The sequence below is a fragment of the Penicillium griseofulvum genome, assembly GCF_001561935.1.
Source record: "Penicillium griseofulvum strain PG3 chromosome Unknown contig_86, whole genome shotgun sequence".
Taxonomy (NCBI): domain Eukaryota; kingdom Fungi; phylum Ascomycota; class Eurotiomycetes; order Eurotiales; family Aspergillaceae; genus Penicillium; species Penicillium griseofulvum.
Window position 1 is genome coordinate 1,300,401 of NW_024467473.1, and position 20,410 is coordinate 1,320,810.

General features: G+C 48.8%; 6 protein-coding genes across 6 annotated transcripts; 4 read left to right on the forward strand and 2 right to left on the reverse strand.

Moving 5' to 3' along the window:
• Positions 1 to 49: 49 nt before the first annotated feature.
• Positions 50 to 5,535, forward strand: PGRI_038270 (ABC transporter, integral membrane type 1; the record flags this gene model as incomplete). The annotated part of the gene is made up of 7 exons (XM_040791540.1): positions 50 to 507; positions 563 to 1,226; positions 1,280 to 3,254; positions 3,308 to 3,430; positions 3,480 to 4,354; positions 4,748 to 5,140; positions 5,203 to 5,535. 7 exons carry the CDS (start codon positions 50 to 52, stop codon positions 5,533 to 5,535), a joined length of 4,821 nt encoding a protein of 1,606 aa, XP_040645617.1.
• Positions 5,536 to 5,761: 226 nt separating this feature from the next.
• On the reverse strand, positions 5,762 to 7,069 carry PGRI_038280 (glycoside hydrolase family 64 protein; the record flags this gene model as incomplete). The annotated part of the gene is made up of 1 exon (XM_040791541.1): positions 5,762 to 7,069. One exon carries the CDS (start codon positions 7,067 to 7,069, stop codon positions 5,762 to 5,764), a length of 1,308 nt encoding a protein of 435 aa, XP_040645618.1.
• Positions 7,070 to 10,489: 3,420 nt separating this feature from the next.
• Positions 10,490 to 11,875, forward strand: PGRI_038290 (uncharacterized protein; the record flags this gene model as incomplete). The annotated part of the gene is made up of 2 exons (XM_040791542.1): positions 10,490 to 10,555; positions 10,607 to 11,875. The coding sequence occupies 2 exons, from the start codon at positions 10,490 to 10,492 to the stop codon at positions 11,873 to 11,875; spliced, it is 1,335 nt and encodes a 444-aa protein (XP_040645619.1).
• Positions 11,876 to 12,408: 533 nt separating this feature from the next.
• On the reverse strand, positions 12,409 to 13,810 carry PGRI_038300 (O-methyltransferase, family 2; the record flags this gene model as incomplete). The annotated part of the gene is made up of 5 exons (XM_040791543.1): positions 12,409 to 12,719; positions 12,784 to 13,241; positions 13,313 to 13,436; positions 13,492 to 13,618; positions 13,670 to 13,810. 5 exons carry the CDS (start codon positions 13,808 to 13,810, stop codon positions 12,409 to 12,411), a joined length of 1,161 nt encoding a protein of 386 aa, XP_040645620.1.
• Positions 13,811 to 15,365: 1,555 nt separating this feature from the next.
• PGRI_038310 (fungal specific transcription factor domain-containing protein) lies at positions 15,366 to 16,331 on the forward strand (the record flags this gene model as incomplete). Its single annotated transcript, XM_040791544.1, has 1 exon — positions 15,366 to 16,331. One exon carries the CDS (start codon positions 15,366 to 15,368, stop codon positions 16,329 to 16,331), a length of 966 nt encoding a protein of 321 aa, XP_040645621.1.
• A 1,718-nt stretch (positions 16,332 to 18,049) lies between these two features.
• Positions 18,050 to 19,973, forward strand: PGRI_038320 (putative GPI anchored cell wall protein; the record flags this gene model as incomplete). Its single annotated transcript, XM_040791545.1, has 3 exons — positions 18,050 to 18,281; positions 18,342 to 19,890; positions 19,946 to 19,973. The coding sequence occupies 3 exons, from the start codon at positions 18,050 to 18,052 to the stop codon at positions 19,971 to 19,973; spliced, it is 1,809 nt and encodes a 602-aa protein (XP_040645622.1).
• Positions 19,974 to 20,410: the final 437 nt, after the last annotated feature.

A 20,410-nucleotide genomic window follows, 5' to 3' on the forward strand; every position in this document is an offset into this window, starting at 1 on the left:
CCACAGACCATCTTAATCCCCTAATGTGACATTCGGGCCTTTCTCCAAAATGTGGCTCAAACGCAAGAGTTCCACTCAGAACAGCTCCAACAAAGAAAATAGTCCCGAGGGCAATCCGGGTTGGAAATCGCTATTCGGATTCACGACTCGAAGACACCTACCAACTCTCATATTAGGGTCTATCTTTGCCCTGGTTGCAAGCCTTGTTACGCCGGCACTTGCAATTTTCCTCGGCAATTTGTTCGACTCTTTTAACTCTTTCGGCGCTGATAAGACTGATGCCAAAGGGCTTCGTGGGCAGGTAATCACAAATTGCCTAGGGATGATTGGACTGGGAGTAGGCGGTTGGTTTCTGAACGGTGCATACTATGCTCTTTTCGTCGCATTCGGGGAAATGCAGGCCTCCGTTATTCGCAGCGAAGTGTTTCTAGAATTACTAAAACGCGACGTTGAGTGGTTCGAGGCCAAAAGCGAAGGCTCCGGGGCTTTGTTGTCTGGAATTCAAGCGTGAGTTTTCCCGTATACTTGCCGAATCTTATATCTAACGTAGCATTATTCTCAGACACATCCATGAAATGCAGATGGCAACATCGCAGCCACTCGGACTTGTACTGCAATATTCATGTCGTTCACTGGCTTCATTGGGGCTGGGCTTCTACACATCATGGAGCCTCTCTCTGGTAACTCTTGCAGGCATCCCCATATTCTCGACAATCATCGGATACCTTTCTTCCAAAATGAGATTTAGCATTACAGCACAGCAGGCTGAGCTTACCGAGGCTTCTAAGGTTGCCAACAATGCCATTTCCAATATCGATACAGTCAAATGCCTCAATGGTCAGGCCTTCGAGCATCGGAACTTTTCTCAGCGCATTGAGAGGTCTGCTACGCACTACCTTCGACAGGCTAGGCTGAATTCTCTACAAATTGCTGTCATTCGATGGATGATGTTCGGGATGTTTGTTCAGGGATTCTGGTATGGCAGCTCGCTAGCGCGCGCTGGGAAACTCACATCCGGAGAAGTTCTCAGAACATTCTGGGCCTGCCTGACCGCAGCTCAGTCTATCGAGCAGGTCTTGCCACAGGTGATTGTGATGGAGAAAGGAAAGGTCGCTAGTGCCGCCTTGAAATCGATCATACAGGCCCGAAGAGAAGACAAAATTGTGAGCGAGCTAAACGGGACTCGGTATCCGGAACACTGTGAAGGTGATATCGAAGTTAAAAACGTAAGTTTAAATCTTTCTTTGAGTTTCATGGAGACAAACTAACATCCATGAAGGTATCATTTTCATATCCTAGCCAGCCTGATCAATGTGTTCTTCAGCGATTAAGCTTTTTCTTCCCCGCTGGAGAAACGACGTTTGTTATAGGGAAAAGCGGCTCTGGTAAAAGTACCCTTAGCCAACTGTTGATGCGGTTCTATTTGCCAACCTCCGGTAAAATCCTGATTGACGGCAATCCAATGCAAGATCTCGATATCAACTGGATCCGCAACAACATTACTCTTTTAGAGCAAAAAAGCGTTCTCTTCAATGAGACTGTGCTCACGAATATCGCCTTCGGTCGTCAGGATCACGAAAATGTCACGAAGCAAGATGTCAAAGGTCCTATTGGGTTGGCCCTGCTTGAGAATACAATCGATGGTCTCCCCAAAGGAATCCACACTTGCGTTGGGCCAGGTGGAAGCTTTTTGAGCGGTGGCCAAAGGCAGCGAGTTGCAATTGCCAGAGCGAAATTACGTGACACCCCGATTCTGATCTTGGATGAACCCACTAGCGCTCTTGACCACACCAACCGAGTTGCAGTAATGAAAGCAATCCGTGAGTGGCGAAAAGGGAAGACCACCATCATTATCACTCACGATATGTCACAAATCATGGAACATGATTTCTTGTACATCCTTGAACAGGGTTCCATTGTGAAATCGGGCTACAGATATGCCGTCGAGTCCACTCCGGGAAGCGAAAAGTATTTCCATGCGAAAGTCGACAGTTCTCTGGGAACCAAGTTCCAGAACAATAAGGCCCTAGATGGTATCGACATTCCGTGGGAGAGCTCATCGTCGGAGAGCTTGGACACCCCGAGACCTCAAACAGCTTTCCTCGGGCATCGTCGGGCCAGAGGATCCTGGGCCCAAGGCCACATCCCTTTAAACGTTCACTCTGGCTCGTTGGACTTGATGGCGAGACGGAATTCGGAATATGTGGTCAGGAATGGGGAGTTCCCCGGGTCTTCTTTGCAAGTTCAAAACCGACGTATCTCCTTTATGGCAGAACAGCGAGATTCGAAAGAAACAACTATCCAACTTCCCGTGGAAGAAGTCGAAATGGTTCATATTGATGATCATGTCTTGAAGTCGGATCCATGGCCCAATGAACACACCGCGAAAAATCTATCAAAGAAGCATAGCCGGAGATCACATGGCCGTCGCAAGAAATCAAAACAGCAGCCCACAGCGAAAGAACGAATGACACCGCTCTCTCAAATTATGGGCACCATTCTGTCGACTTTGACACTCAAACAGCGAATCATCCTCTTCCTAGGATTCGCCGCAGCACTGGCCCATGCAAGCGCAACTCCGATATTTTCATATTGCCTGTCACAGCTGTTCGGAACCTTCTATGCTGGAACCAACAGTGAACACCTGACAATGACATGGTCACTCGCTGTACTAGGAGTGTCTTTCGGAGATGGCCTTGCGTCTTTTTTCATGCATTATTTCCTAGAAATTTGCGGCGAGGCTTGGATGGATTCCTTTAGGAAGAATGCCTTCCAACGCATTCTTGACCAACCACGGGCCTGGTTTGAGAAAGACGGTAACGGATCTCTTAGACTCACATCCTCTCTCGATCAGAATGGAGAAGATATGCGAAACCTACTGGGCCGTTTCGCCGGTTTTGTGGTTGTTGCTGCCGCAATTACCGTCATGGCAATCATCTGGAGCTTGATTGTTTGCTGGAAGTTGACACTCGTTGCTCTTTCCTGTGGGCCGGTTATCTATATCATCACTCGAGGCTTCGAGGGAACAAATGGACTATGGGAAATACGGTGCAATCATGCGAACGGTATCTCCGCCGATGTCTTTACTGAGACCTTTTCAGAGATCCGTACTGTACGGACATTGACATTGGAAGGCCACTTCCACCGCAAACAAGCCAATGCGATCGCGCACTGCTTGTTGCTGGGATTGAAACGTGCCATCTATACAGGCATGCTTTTCGGTATGGTAGAATCGATAGTCATATTTTCTACCGGTAAGCTCGCTAATCCTTTGGTTTTTTGCTATTGTTCTGACGCCTTTGAACAGCTTTGATCTTCTATTATGGAGCGGAGCTCGCAGCATCTCGCGAGTTCAATGTTAACGACGTGATGATGGTATTCTCGATGCTACTTTTCAGCATTGGATACGCTGCTCAGATTCTCTCATGGAGTCAGTAAGCCCTGAACCACTCCGAAATACTCTACTCACTCTTTGATAGTTCCCCAAATCAACACCTCCCGCGAGATAGCGACGCAGCTTATTCGCCTCGCCAAGCTCCCACAAGATGGATCCCACGAGCACGTCGGTAGTTTAACGGTTTCAAATCTCACCCCAATCAAGCTCACGAACGTGAATTTCCGATATCCCTCTCGACCAAACACACTGGTGTTGAAGAATGTCTCGATTTCCATCCCACGCAACTCCTGTACAGCACTTGTAGGACGATCCGGGTCGGGAAAATCCACGATCGCGTCGCTGCTATTATCGCTCTACGAAGCTCCAGCTTCCCAAACTGGACAGCCCACAGTGACACTCGGCGGTGCAGACATCCTTCGGCTGCATGTTCCAACCCTCCGCTCACAGATCTCTATCGTATCGCAACAACCAACGATTTTCCCAGGCACCATTCATGAAAATATCAGTTATGGGCTAGATCAGCACTTGCCTCTAGCTTCATCTCATAGTGTCCGCACTGCCGCTCAAGGAGCAGGGATTGATGATTTCATCTCCTCTCTCCCTCGTGGATACAATACTGTGATCGGGGATGGCGGAGTCGGTCTTTCCGGTGGCCAGAAACAGCGCGTGGTCATTGCACGGGCTCTTTTGCGTCAACCTCAAATCCTGATTCTTGATGAAGCCACGTCTAGCTTGGATCCCGCGGGTGCGGAGATCGTGCGGCAGACAGTGCAGCAGCTGGTGGCTGTGCGTCGGGGGCTTACTGTAATCATCATCACGCACTCAAAGGAAATGATCGAGATCGCGAATCATGTCGTTGTCCTTGACCAGGGGGTTGTCGTAGAGGATGGAACGTACCAGGATCTGGCCAACATGAATGGCGGCAAGTTGCATGCCTTGCTCAGTGACCCTGAGGAAGTGGGTGCTTAGGTTGTTTTCATGGTTTTTCCGACATTAGTCGTGAGATGTACATTTTCGTTTTCTTCTCGCCCAGGTGGTTTCTGTACTTATTGACCAATTATCATCGCGATTCGGCGTTACAACGCTCTCAATATATCCAAGTAAATCTACAACAACACGTAAAAACATCACTGCTATTGGCGAAATCAGCAGAGTAATAGAACAATAATGTGGATAACATCTTACTTCAGATAGGGAGAAAAGCGGTAAAATTAAATCGACCAAACTGAAGTCACGCGTCGATCTCATACCCCCTGCAACCTATCAGCCTAACAAGTTTATATTGTACAGAGCAAGCGCCCTCATCCAATTCACATAGCTTCCCCATCAACTGGGTTGACAATGTCAAAGCCAACTCTGATTTTCGCGGCGGGCGCGTGGTACCCGCCCACCATTTTCAACCCAATCATCAAAGAACTCGCCGACTATACCTGCCACAGTGTCGCATTTCCCTCAATCCAGCAAGCCAGCTCGGTCACCGATCTTCAACCAGATATCGATGCCGTGAGGTCTATCGCTCAACAGGAGGCAGATGCCGGCCATGACATCGTCATCATCGCGCACAGTTGGGCCGGTTTACCAGTAAGCAGCGCGCTGGATGGACTGAGCAAGTCAGAGCGCGAAGCCGCCGGTCAAAAAGGCGGCGTCGTGAAACTCATCTTCATCGCCGCTTTCCTACCGAGCATGGGCGAGGGTTTGATCGGCGCGTTCGGTGGGATGCCCCCGCCGTGGTATGTGCGCGATGTAAGTTCGCCGATCTGTATTTGCAACTTGCAAAAAGTCCATGTGACTGACATTCATTCCAGGAAGAGAACGGAACTGTAACTGCGAGTGATCCGCTCGTGTTGTTTTTCCATGATGTTCCCGATGGCGCGGAGTGGGTTAAGCTTCTCAAGCCACATTCTTGGGCGACGCAAAATGCCCCCGCTACCGGTGTCGCGTACATGAACATTCCATCTGTGTATCTCTTGACTGAGGAGGACCGCGCGACTCCGTTGCCGGTTCAGCAGGTGCTGGTGGAGCGCGCGCGACGGAGGGGGGCGCAGATTGAAACTGAAAAAATTAAAACGGGGCATACGCCTTGGTTGGCTATGCCGGGTCAAGTGGTAGATTACATCAAGAAGCATGCTAGGGAGTGATCGGAGGGAACTGACTCTTCGCAATGATGCAGGTCATCATTCAGCTTGCACCTGAGGTACCTTAGTCTCTTGTATGGTGCAAGGAATAGAGAAGTAACACAAAATCATATTGGCCTATTTCTAACGAATTCAAAAGTGATAAATACGACTAAGGACGACGTATATACAGTAGCATTTACAATATACGACAACAAGACCAAATAGCACGGAGACAAACCTATGTTTCTCAAGGGTTGCTCTTCCTGCGCGACAGCTTATCCACGAACCTCCTCAGGCCGTGGAAGCGGCTTGGCTTGCTTTCGTTATCCTTGCTCTGTCCATTCTCCACGGGTCGCTGGGATCCATTCTCCAGAGGCTGCTGGACTGGCGTAGCCTCCTCAACGGTAGACATCTTGGCAGAAGTACTAGAGCTGCTGCCAATGGTGACTGTCAAGAGCTGTGGGTTACCATCATAAACACTGCCAGATTGATCGGGGCCGTTGTTAGGCGCAACGTCATCATAGGGGAATGCATAGCCCCGAGTATCGAGGCTGACCTCATGGCAAATGCGCGAGTAGTGGTTTGTTACAGGGTGCTTGTAATAGTTTGAGACCGACTCCCCGTTCGGCTGGTTGACATTTATCAACAGGGTTGAGCGATTGAACGCAGCCGCGAGACGAGCCGTAATAGCGTCTTTGGTTGCATTCCCAGAAACTGCAAAGGAGCCAGAACTGTTGCTGAAGATGTCTCCAGTAGACGGCTTGGTGTAGGAGATACCTGGAACGGAGAAGGACAAGAGATCGGAGGAAACCTTGGCTGTGACATCACCGGCGCTAGCTTGCGTATTGACTGTCAGAGTATTGTTGGTGTTGTTTGCGTAGTAAGACCAGACTTCATTCACGTAACCTTCGTAGTAGTTATTGAACAAAGAACTATTGAGGGTCCTTCCTGTGTTTGGAGAAACGGCCCGTAAGTTGACCCCGTTTTTCTGGATTATGAGCTTGTCCCAGCCAGCATTATCCTTGCTGTTCTGGGCCTTGAGAGCGTTGCAGACTTGATCGAGACCATTAGCTGGCAAACCCTTGACGGTCTGGGTTGCACCAGCTTTGTTGGTTAGGGTCATCGCTATTGGCATGGACACGAAGTCGACGTAGCTGAGATTCGCATAAAGCTGGAAGTCATTCCAGGTGAATTCGCAGAAGGCCCAGGTGAGATTATAGTTAGGATCTGCTGGGTTGGATACCGAAGGCTCAACAAGGGCAGGGCCAGGATTCAGATAGAATGTCAATTTCTTGTCTTGGGCGAACCACAGCCGTGCGCCTGCCAGGTGCGGAATAGTGATCGTCTTAGTACTGCCAGGTGCGCCCAACGGAATTGCACAATCCGCACCCAGGTCGCTCATAGTGGACGATGGTGAGGTTGGGTAGTAGGCTGTCTTGCCATCAGATCGCAAGAGGAAAAGCGCATTGTGATTATCAAGCGCCTGGCCTGTAATGTAGGCCCAGACCGTGCCGGACCCGGTGTTGTTTTTCAAAGCGAAGTTCAATGTAGCCATTTTGCGTGATATTAGTGGCTTCAGGGGTTGTGGAAGAATTCAGGTAGACTTGAGGTCTTGAAATGATTGGCGCAGAAGCCCAATAAGAAAGCCGTATCAAGATCCACAAGGCTGCCGAGGATTTGAAACTGGTATCGACATTTTAGTCCGCAATAGGGACCATAATATATACTATCGCCCAGAGTATTATGTTGAATTCGTACCAAACTCATGGTCTTGGGTAGGGCAGGGTGACAAGACCCTGTGATTCAACGCGGCGATGACCTCAGGTTTCTCGGAGATGATGGCTTAGACCCTATTGGACCGGCGACCTGATTTAAACGGAGATGTCGATCATAGTTCACAAAAGGCTGCGTATCCATATCAGCAATAGTATATACCGATGTCGATCCCAGCCACCGCGGAACGGCACGATCATGCCGTGTCTCCAGGTGATCGAATTTCAACTTGTCGATCTTGGCCTCTTTGTGCGGGGGCAACCGTAAGCTGAGCATTATGTAAAACCACGGGGGAATCGACAGCTGAATACTTGAGTGTCGAGAAAAACTCGCGATATCCTCGTTCTATCAAGTGGATGCGTCCATAGCTGAGCCTTGGCTATTGGGAGGTCATCCACGCCTTTTATTGGCTAATACAACCATTTGATATCACTATGCCGCCACGAGACGATTACTGGGATTTTTCTTAACTTTAAAAAGTATATTCTATTTCTTTTCATAAATCATCTGATAATAATCGTGGGCTTTTTCCCAATCCCTGGGGCTGAAGAGCCTCGCGATGCACAACAGGTGCCCCTCCGCGTAGTTTGAACATCGTTTGCGCATATAATGTTCTGTTCTGATGACTTCAATAGGAGCATATTCTTGAAAACGAAAATGGTCCCTTGTCATAGGAAAGAAATATTATCACGCCAAGAATATTAACAACAAAAGAGGACTATATACTAGCAACTCCTGCTGTCTATCATCTCTTGTTCAAGTCAAATATCTAACCCCGAAGACTTCTATCTCCATGTGAAGTACTTGGCCTCGCTTGTTTTTGAAACCCTTTCTACTGCATTTGGGTGTTCAGGCAGAGGTTACGATATAACAAAGGTCCCATATACTACCAATGAAGCTCACATGTCGTTGTCTAGCAATATCCAAAAGCAGGAAATGAGAAAAACTATCATCCACGTGTTTTATCTCACGCCTCGAAACAAGTCCGACCAAAACATTACATTCATCCGGGTGTGGCACATTCCTTACCAAAAAAAAGTGTATGTTGATCTCAATCCATATATATCTGAATAGGCGAGATTAACGCACCATCCAAGTTTGCCTTTTAAAGGGGATGCCTAGAATGCTCGCCAAGATGTATAAGTGGCGGTCTATCAAAGTTGATGTCTGTACAACAATGATCAAGGGCCAAGTCAGGAATCATCATCACACTTCGATTTGGTCGTAATTGCTCCGAGAATTTAGTTTGTTAGAAACTCCGGCTTTTACTTCCGACTACTCCAGTGCCATTTGTTTGCAAACACCACTGAGAAATGCACACTTTGTTCGGTTTGGTGAGCCCGCGGTAAACATTGTCAACTCTACTGGAACAGCATGACGATTATATGCAGATTATATGCGGGAGCCTAGCACATATGCATGGGAGTATATCTGGCAGGAATACCTTCAATTATACTTGACGAAGGGTCGTCAGCATCAACATTGGGCTCCCCATTCTACACATACAAAGTATACGAAGTCAAAGTCCCTAGGCAAGGGGACATGGGACGAAAACATACTTCCGACCTGACACGCAGAGACTTTCTCAGCCCGTATGATGTTCAATTTATCTATGTTCCTAGCAGACATAGTATGGCCCTATAATTCCAGTTTGCCTAACGGCAGGAGGGAACGAGGCAAGCTGTCATCGGCATCTTGCTGCTTTGTCCAATTAATGAAAGAGCTGCCCTACCCTCAATCATATCATAATTTGGTCTAGCCCTAAGTGAGGCACACCGCGAAGAAACGCTAATTCATAGTATAGTTCATGTCCCACGTTTCATAAGCGATGAGTTTTATAGGCACATGGAATCGAAGTTCCTGGTAGGCTGAGCTGTTCGCGGGATTTACCGAGGTGTCTGTGCGAGAAATCCAGGACGCCCATTTCACAACAATAAAGAAGTGAAACTTGAGGCTTAAGCCGGGCGCTTTTGGGCGAGGATTCGCCACCAAGACAACGTGGCTTCTCAGCCTATCAGCCATTCTTCGCCTATCGTCCATCTACTGCGTCTCACTAGTCACTGCAAGACATGCATTCAGAAATGTTGGGACAAATACGATGATGATCCAATGAGTGACGAGAAGCTCTTTCGATGGAAACATTACAACTTTCCCGAGCAATGTCCGAACAGTGTGGTTCTATTATTATGTACTTTATGCTGGTGTAGACCTCGGCAGCTAGTGCTTTTTCAGACTTTTAGTACTCCGTATCGCCCCACGGTTTGAACTAAACGATACAAATCAAGTTTGAGGACGTGGTCAAAACATGAGAATTTGCTCAAGCGCATATGTTTTCATAACTTCTTTGTGTGGCTCGGATACTAATAGAAATGGGCCTCGAGGGGACAAAGTCGATAAACGAGATAGCACACCGAAACGAGCATCCGCTGTCATCCGTGCTTGGATTCCCGAGATACTCCGTAGATGTGGGATGAGATAGATCCACAGGTCAAGGGGAGCTTGTTTGCCGGATAACCGCCGAGAAAAGTCGGTGGAGCCGACCTGCAAAGAAGGGGTGTTTCAGAGATGGTAAGGAGGTTTGAAAGGGAGCAACATTTCGATATTGAGATTCCACCGAATTTATATCTCACGATTTGGACTGAAGTTAGTGATTCTCATATCACAAACGGACCCTAATGAGCCCTAACGGTACCCAAGTGGAGATTTGACAATTCTTGATTTCAATTGATCAGATGTCTCACCACGATCTCACACTGGACCCGGAACGCAAGGGCGGACCTATTTTTGTTTTAAGGTGTCTTCCAACAAAGTGAACTCGTGCAGTTTATCAGTGGAAAGTCAATTGTGTTAATTTTTGAGATTTTGAGAATTTCGAAGTTGGAAGGGTTCAAACGGCTAGGGATCTCCCAAACGATCGCCATGGGAATTCCAAAGGGGATGTGATTGGTAGAGAATTGCAGATTGCAGAGATCGACAATTGTGAAATTACAAATAAAAGCGCATTTGATTGAAGGAGGAAGCCCAAACTGAGCCTCCACCCGGGGCCACGCCAGCGTTTCAGTTGCTTGGCGTATAATAATAGCAGTAGAAGGCTGGGCTCTTTCAAAGGCTGACGCGCTTTGTCCTCCTTTCACATTCCTCGACTCTTTCTGAAATCCGGGGATTTTATTCCATGCCTTCCATTAAAGATTTTTAGGGCAACATGTCCATTATGTACATTCCACAGAAACGTCAAAATGAAAGCAACAAGAATAATATCTTTATTATTGTATGCATTTCCGATCATTCCGACTTTCCCCCTATACTGACCCCGATTTAGTGTGCCGTGAGCATCATATTTGCGGTTGCAGTCGGTGTGGCCGCCTACTTCCTGTCCCGACAACTACGACAACGAAACTACGAACCGAAATACCTTCCGGGGAAATTCCTCAAGCGAAAATGGAAACAATGGGGCACAGGGAGTGCTTCATACGGCGAGGTTCCAAATCAAAGTGGTCAAGATACCTCTTATCGTGGAGCTACCGCAACACCAGAGATGCAGACCAATGATGGCGTCCGCCGCGATACCTCAATCCGTTCTATTATGACCCTACCCCCCTATTCCCTCAGCCCAAAGCCGACCGAACAAGTTATCGCCCGGGAGGGTGAACGCGGTGGGATGGATATGGTCCTGGAATACCCCGAGACCGCAGAAGAAGAGGAGACTCGCCGTGAGGAACAAATGGACTCGTTGTATCAGATCCGCCTGCAGCGCCGTCAACAACTAGCCGATCGCGAGGCACGCCGTCGGGAACGAAGAGAAGCCCAGGCACGTGGGGATGCCGCTCGTCTTGAACAGCTGAATGCTGAAACTCGCGCTCGGACGCAACGTCGCCGTGCAGGAACCAACAGCGCTATCGATGTAAACGCAGTGCTAGCCGAGCATCAAGCGAGAGAGCGGGAGCGACGCATCGCTAGTGTTAGCTATGCTGAAATTGGACGTGTTCGCCATGATGGATCACGGCTTCGAGCCGACTCGCACACTTCTTACTCGCATGATTCAGATCGACGACCGCTGTTGCAAAGTGACGCTTCTAGCTCCAACGCGCCATCCTTCGAACTATCCAACGTCAACTCTCGGGGCCACTCCTTCGCTTCGTCGATTACGAGCGATTCAAATCTTGCTACCGAACTTGATCCACTATCTTTAACCCCAAGCACGACACACGGCTCGAGCCGACCAGTATCACAAACCGATGACGGAGACCTGGGGATGCTCAACATGCCTCCACCTCCCGATTACGAGCACCTGGACTGGGGTGATGCCCCTGCGTACCAAAGTCCTATTACGGAGCAGAATGAACAGGCGCGACAGCTCCCAACTATCAATCGTTTGCCTTCGATCCACGTCAATTTACCCAGCCCCATGACTGTGTCTCCCGTGACTCCGACTCAGTCACAATTCCAGAGTACCAATAATGATGAACCCCCAACCCCGACAGATCCGACGTCGAGGATACGAATGGTGTCAGCGGAATCGGCAACTACCACACGCGGTTCAGAACCCAGCCTCAATGAGACAACCTCCACCTCTGAGAGCAACCATTGAGTGAACCCTACTAGGAAAAGCTCCTCATAATATATCACTCAGCAAGAGCACGATTCACGACCTGTATTAGCATTAGTTCTGGGAGCTTTAGTCTTCTCTTTCACTCGTTGGGAGCCTTTGATTTTGTCCTTTTCCCCAGCGCCTTTTCCCTTTTGTGTCATTTACTCGGCTAGCAAGGCGTTTTGAGTTTAGGTGGCGAGCGAAGAACTGCGCATAAAGATACATCACGGGTTACTTGCTATCAATGTATCTACGGCATCCAATATATATAGGAAATGGAAAGCAAGAACACTTGACTTATATTTGCCAGTTCCCACTGCTATACAGTCCGCGCCACATTTTTCTCACCCGTGTTACATACCCTCTACACAACCCAACCATCAAGTTATGCAAATATTCTCGTTAGCCCAAGGTGAGTGCTTTGTCTGCCTAGTCTCTTTAAGTACAGAGTAATAGCAAAATATAACTGAAGAGAAGAGAGTCACATTATATTCTTGGATACACCCAAACCCCAGCTCATAGCGATGTTTGGTTCACTGCGCAACCAAAACGAGAACAGCGGTATAAGTTGAAGCAACATAAGTATGAATCTGTTCCACACGCAAACCCGCACTTTCCGCAAGCGACTCCCATTGATGTTTCGTCCGCTCTTTACCAGCAAAGGTCATCATGGCAAGATCAGCCATGGCCGATTGCCAGTTAGCGCCAGTATCCGGCAGCACGGCGTCATCGATCAAGATCCGCGAGTCAGGGCCCATGGCGGCGCGAACGTTGCGGAGAATTGTTGCGGCTTTGTCGTCGGGCCAATCATGCATGATTCTGCGGAGATAATAGAACTTGGCGCCTTAATAAATGAAATCTCAGTCAGTCTTTAATGTCTTTCATTCATAGGATATTTGGAGACAAACCAATGATAGGCTGTGTTTGGAAAAAGTCATACGCCTCAATCTTCACACCATCAATGGGAGCGAGATTTTCCACTGCCTCTGGCAAATCTTGGAGAACGAGGTGACCTAGGAGATTGGGATACTTCTTTCCAAGCTCGATGCATTGATGACCGTGGCCGCCACCGACGTCGACGAAGAAGGGTTTCTCCGGGGCAGCGGATGAAACCTTGAACGGAACATTGCGGGCTTCTTCGTTGAAAAGATTGAAGCCCTCGATCCACTCTGATCCTTGAAGAGCGGTCATAATCTTTTGCAGGTTTCCGAAGTGCTTTGGATGCTGCACAAGCCACTCGAATGAGGTGAGTTTGGTATTGTGACCTTTCTGGAATGGGGTGTTGGTGTTGACTGTGACATCTTGATACTTGTTTTCAGCGAAGTAGGCGGGCATTGCTTGTACGACAGGTCCATATGTGTCGAACCTAAGGTGTTATCAAGAAGCTAGGTAAGCAGGGATGTTTTCCAGATGAATGGCTAGGTCAATGGACCTTACCCGTGGTATATCATGGCCTCGCCCTTGGAGCTGGCCAAAGCATGAGTGATGCTATTTGCGGTATACTCGTTGACTCCGGTCTCCTTTACCATATCTAGCGCTGCCAGGTAACGAAGAATCCTCTCTAGTAGAACAGGTTTAGAATTCGAAGTAGATACGGCCGTCTCAGAGGTGGTTACCTAGGAATGGAGGAGACGCCCCCGTTAGCTCCGCAACTTGCGTGATACTCAAGGATACATCGCTTCTCGTGAGAGAGCGAAGTAGTCCTAGATCTGCACTAATTCGGAGCATCGCATTCGTTAGGCCCTACAACTGTCAGCTTTAAGTAAACTTGAGTTGTTGTATGTTAGCACAAACCGGTACTGCAAGCTCCATTAATGTATCTTTCGGAGACTGAAGCTCATTTCTCACTCGTTTGAGAGACTGAATGATGTTCAGCCGTCCAGCTTCGTCGGTATCTTGGGCGAGAGCTTGGATTTGAGCAATGATGGAGTCCATATTCACAGAAATGAGACAAAAATATTGTTGGATTCTAGAAAAAAGAGAAGGAGGAAGTCAAATTGATGGGCCATTCTAAATTTCCTAGTCAAAAGAGGTTCTTATATACCTTTTGTCCTTCTGGTTCTCATAGTTCGACTCCACGGAGGCCGCGGAACTTCCACGGATTCGCCGGCCTTTGATTGGTCAATTCTACCAACTCCCATTTTATCCACTGACAAACGCCCAGAGCTACACGCACACTGCTTCAAATAATATCCAAGGCTAGAGATGCATCGAGTTGAGAAAAAGCGTGTTCGGTCTTCACGCTCGCGGCCTGTATCTTGCCACTTTTGTCGATCGAGGAAGCTGAAGTGTAGTCGGCAATTCCCTTGCTCCAACTGTACTAGTCGGGGCATGACTTGTCAGCTTTATCCTCCTACGACATTGCCCGATAGTCCTCGATACCAGGTGGATGAACTGTCTGGAAATGATGACACAGATGTTCTGGCCCGGCTGCGCAGGCTGGAAGAGATAGTGCTCACCAACGCACCAGCGTCTAGTCTCCTAGGACAAACTTCTACCCAGGCTTCGTCGCTTCCATCTCCTCCTGCCCGACAATCAAATCAGGCGGACATTATTCATGAAGTACAGTTATCTGCAGAGGCTGCAACTTTGCTGGAAAGCGAGATCACATCATCGGGCTCAAAGGTTGGCCTACCTTCTTAAATCAAATTATGGGAAATCGACCGCTCACAAAAATGGACAGGATAATCTTTTGAAACATGAAATTGAATTTAGGACTTGCCCCATTCGTAGTGCGGTGGGATCTGAACAAATGGCGCATCAATCCAACTCCGCGAAAAGATGTATCTGGCTGCCACTCCATGACGAAACGAAAATACTAGTGGAAAAGTATATCACAGAGATCACCTTCCTCCAGCATGTGGTTCACATCCCCTCAGTGCGTACAATGGTAGATGAACTCTATTGTGACCTGAGGGAACGCAAGCCGGTCAAAATTGGCTACGTTTCATTGCTCCTCAGCATTCTCGCCAGTACTACCTCCTTCTGGACTGAACGCGATATGTGCAATCCTATCTTTTCGACTGTTGAAGAAGCAGTTGCACAGTCTCCACAGTGGATGAGACTTGCGATGGATGTGCTTGATTACTCGCGTTACAAACACTTCGAGTCAATAGAAGATATCCAGGCGATGGTCATTGTCACATTTGTGACTACTAACATCGTTGGGATTACATCCCACGCCCGGCATTTTCTTTCTACTGCCATTTCAGTTGGGAGAGAACTCTCGCTGCATCGAATCGATCATCCGTATAATTCTAACCTAGATGTGCCTTCGCCGTCATCTGCGAAGGCAGAGATATGTAGAAGACTGTGGTGGTATCTCGTGGCAACTGATTGGTAAATTTCCTCATCCTCCTCCTCCTCCTCCTCCTCCTCCTCCTCCTTCCTTCCTTCCTTCCTTCTCCTAATAATGTGTTTTCTCAATAACAGGCACATGTCGCAACTATCTGGCCCACAGAAGGGCACCTATTCAATTGACCCACGCCACATGATGACCAACAAACCTTGTAATGCGAACGACGAAGACCTTGTAGACGGGATGGTTGGAGTTGGAAAGCCACTCACTCACCCTACATCGATGTCGTACTGTCTTCAGCGGATTAGATTGGGTGAATTTTGCCGCGAAATCACAGATTGTGCTCCATTTGGAATATCTGATCCAGGAAGCCCGGACTATGAGCACACGAAACAGATGGACGCCAAGATCTGTGAATTCTCTGAGAGTCTACCCTCGTTCTTTTCGTTGGAATATAGGTCGGACGAGCTGCCAGAATCTGACCCTTCGAAGTCTCCCGGAATAATTATCCAGCGATATATCCTCAATTTTCTGCTTCATTCCCAAAGGTGCAGGCTTCACCTGCCTTACTTGTCGCGAGCGTCAAATGATGCTGCGTATGATTACTCACGAAAAGCGTGCCTGGAAGGAGCTCGAATGGTGATCCGAACCGAACGCCAACTGTCGCTAGAGAAGATCCCCTTCTTGTCAGCGCGACTGAGATTCTCAGGTTTATTACATTGCGTCTGTGTGGCGATCATTGTTCTCCTCATAGACTATTGTGGGAGTGGGCCTCCGCGGGAAAAGGACCTAACGGAGATTGTGCAAGCATTTTCAATCCTAGAAACGGCTAAAGAGGAATCCCCTTTAGCAGGAAGGTTGCTTGAAACCTTAAAGACGGCTCTTCGCCGACACAGTGCTTCGGGCTCAGCTATTGAAGAAACTATAACAACGCAATCCACCTCTCAAGACCCCAAGGCTTCGGGTCTTGCCCGCAGCTCTACGACACCTACACGCATGTTATATCCGGCAGACGGGAACATCGATGACTTCATGATGGATCCCACATTGCCTACTTTCGATGACCTCTGGCAGGTATTCGGTGACAATGTGGACTCGGGAACAGTGGACTGGGAGAGCCTTTTTGCTGAATCGGATACTGCGTTCTTGTCTATGTAGTAGTTATATTAGCAGTAATTAAATAAGCGGTCTCGGCATGGGCTGGGGTTTGAAATCAACGACATTATGACGCACGATATATCAGTTGGTCGAGTTGCACGGAGGATAATAAGGTCGCCTAGTTCCTGGGCACATTCTTACTTTGCCCTTGCACATGCCCGCCACTCTGTGTAAGCTCCTCCAGGAACCTCTACCGTATCATATCATCAATCTACGGACTACATTATGCAACATATGTTATACCATATCTATATTCATATAACAGGATCTGCGGTCTAGAATCTCCGATGTCCTATTTGGGGGTTCTATCATTGTACACACGGTAATCCTTTAGATCAGATGCTCCAATATAGATACGCATCGCCGTGGACTGTTATGCATATCCACTGTAGAGTGAACTTGTATATCCTACTTTGTATAGCAAGATGTATAGTTTATATAGCATGACGCGGGTAATAATTCCATGAGATTATGTAAATGTGGCCATTGAGCGATATAAAAATAGTTGGAGTTGGCCGGTTCGGGTTCCACTTCCACGAACACATCCATTGTACAATGATGATTTATTGTCGGCTTCGCATGATCCGATCCAATCTCTTTGTTTCTTTTCTTCTTCTCTCATCATATTTGTGGAATGTTGTGCTCTACAACATATGTGTCTCTGTCGGCATTTGTTACACAAGTCCACGTTATACAATATATCATTCTTTATATGTTTCACTAATCTACCTCAACCCTGTAACTCCACTGGAGGCTACAATGCACGATGTACGTTATATATACAGTCTATAACAGACTTTAGTTGTAGGTTCTGTTGTAGTTGATTACGGTGGCATTTAGCCTTATCAAATTACGTTTATTTCTTATCTCTCATACTATATACTGTACTCAATATGGTATGATAGCACATATCCGGGGTTCGTAGCTATATGAGGTAGGCATGCAAAGTACCCAGAATCATACAATTCGTTGTGTAATGGTTGTTTACATGTACATATGTAGCTGGATTAGGAACCAGCATATCAGTTCAATGTTACTACCCTCCGTATACTCTCGACTGCCTGGTAACAACAATGGAGCTTTGTCCGCATCACCCACCATCGAATAATCTGGGCCTCTCGGAGCACCCAAGGAGGTAGTGTTCCATGGGAGAATGTATGTTGCCACCTTTAATCGGTTGCTCAAACCGTGGACATTAAGTCCGCATCCTTCTCATAATGAGTCAGTGGCCGTTGTCTATTCGTCAGATCCTGATTTCAGACGGAGAAAGAAGCATACTGTCATACTCCATTCTACTCCACATCCCAATGAATTAGAGCTCCGTTCAAGATGACGTTGTGCATGTTGCTACGCATCTCCGTCCGGCTGGTTCGGACCTACCATTGTCTACTCTCCGAGACTAGGATAGTTGGTCCATCGGAGGTCTCACCCACGCTTAGCGGCATGAATGACTGACAGCATGCAGTGTCCATACATCTCGGGGGCTTTTGCCGATATGTGCCTGTTATTATATTGCTCCATGATTCGTTTGGAGCACTAACCCACCGCTTCTTATAAAGATTCACACTCCCACCAACTTTGCTCCTTCAACTAAACCCTCATCTGCCACAGCTATACAGGTAGATATCAGATCATTCAGTTGTTCACGATCTTCTTAAAAGAGGGCGCCGTGTTCATTCGCTACCTGATAACACATCAGCGTTTGCTGAACAGCAACAATGAGGAAATTCGCCGCCCTCGCTGCCTTTGCTGCCGGCTCCAATGCCCTCGTCGGCCGCACTGATAGCTGCTGCTTCCACCTAAGTTCGTCCGGTGGTGCCTCCGGTAAACTCGGCCAGCTAGGTGATGGCCAGAACCGCATTGGCGACGATAGTCTGCAACCCGCGCAGTACTGCATCGACTCCAATGGCGCTATCACCGACTCTAATGGCCGTGGATGTATCCTTACCCGTAAGTAAACTGATCAAGTCTCTATATACCAATACGAGTGTATATCTAACTGTGTGACAGCTCCGACGACTCAGCTACAGTGTGACGAGGGTGTGCCTCCTACACCCGGTTTCTCTGTCAACTCACAGGGTCAACTCCAGTACCAAAGCAGCCCGGACTTTGTTGCCTGTGCTACCGGCCAAAATGGTGGCCTGAATATCTACACTACCCCTAATAAGATGGATGTCACTGGCTGCGTGAATGTGCAGTTGTCTGCCGACGCTTGCTCGAGCTCGGGCGCTGGTGGAGGTGGCGGCGCACCTGCCCCAGCTCCTCAACCTAGCCCTGCTGGCCCTGGTCCTGGTCCCGCTGGCCCTGGCGGCGGCGGTGGTGGACCTGGCCCTGGCCCCGGAGGACCTGGTGCTGGAGGTGGAGGTGGCGGACCTGGACCCGGACCCGCTGGCCCTGGCGGCGGCGGTGGTGGACCTGGACCTGGTGCTGGAGGTGGAGGTGGTGGCCCTGGGCCTGGTCCCGCTCCCGCTCCATCTTGCCCTCCCGCCCCCAGCGCCCCTCAGACTGTTACCGTTACTGTCACTGACTGCAGCTGTCCTACCTCCGGTGCCCCTGGTGGTGGTGGTGGTGGTGTTGTGCCGCAGCCCTCAGCTAGTATGCCTGGCCCATCTGGCGGCGCTGGTATCAAGCCTTCTGGTACACAACCTGCTCCAGAAGGTGGCGGTGGTGGTGCTTCACAACCTGGTCCTTCACCTAGCGCGCCTGGTCCTGGAGGCGGCGGTGCTTCCCAGCCCGGTCCTTCACCCAGCGCGCCTGCTCCAGGCGGCGGCGGTGCTACGCAGCCTGGTGCCTCACCTAGCACATCTGCCCCATCTGGCGCTGTTACCAAGCCTTCAGTCACACAACCTACTCCCGGAGGCGGCGGTGCTTCGCAGCCAGGTACCTCTCATAGTGTTTCTGCTACCGGCGGCGGCGGTACTTCGCAGCTAGGTACCTCTCATAGTGTGCCGGCTACCTCCGGCGGTGGAGGAGGAGGTGGTATCTCTGTCAGTGTGCCTCCCATCTCTATCAGTGCCTCCCACCCCACCGGCTCTGCCAGCGCATCCGTCCCTGCTACCTCCTCTTCTGCCCAGCCCTCAAAGACTGGAACCACTGGCGGTGCTTGTCCCACTGATCTCTCGGGTCCCTATGAGATCCCTCACCTTATTGTCAATGTCGATTCCTCTTCGCCCGGCACTACCGCAGGAACTGGGTTTAACGGTACTGTGAGCTCGACGATGTCAACCGTGTTCAACTTCGATATCCCGTCCTCCGACGCTGGCAAGACCTGCAGCCTCATCTTCCTCTTCCCTAGGCTCGAGGATCTCGAGACCTCGTCTTACAGCTTCAGTGGTGATGGAAAGATTGACTTCGCTAAGCTCTCGTCTGTTGCTGATTCCTCGACAAACTTCGGTAACATGCCTTCGGTGTCCCAGGACCTCGGCACCATCACCGTCTCCCCTGGCAACTCATACCTTGTTTCTACCTTCTCTTGTCCGGCTGGACAGGCTGTCGCCTATGTGATGAAGAACGCTGGCAGCACCGACTTCAACTTCTTCGAGGACTGGAACCCCTCTCCGTACGTTTTCTACCATTTTCCCTTTTGCGTGTATATCAGCTAACATCCTTGTCAGTCTCGGTCTGTACATCACCACTTGCTAAATAGGGAACTTCCGTTGGGCAGTTTCTAGGGGCATTTCTATTGCCTTGTAAACTCCCATTGGCGTCTCGTACGCGTCGATACGTATTCTCTTGGACCGGTGTCCATAGGGAAATAATCTTAAAAGGCTGACTCTGCCCTATTTGGATTGGAAATCATTGTCATATCTGGTGTTGAATTGAGGCGCATGCACATAGCGTCGACATTCCTTAGTATTAGTACATTGAATCCACTCCTTTCACAGTGCAATATTTCCCAAGCGCAAAAGAATTAAGAAAAAAACAAAAAAGTAACTTCGATACCGGGAATCGAACCCGGGGCCGCGGAGTATACAGACTCTTTTGAAGAGAAACTGAAAATCCGCTAGGTTAACCACTACCCCATATCGAACTTGGATGACAAATGGTTTCGCTAATCCTATTATGATCAATGAAGATTG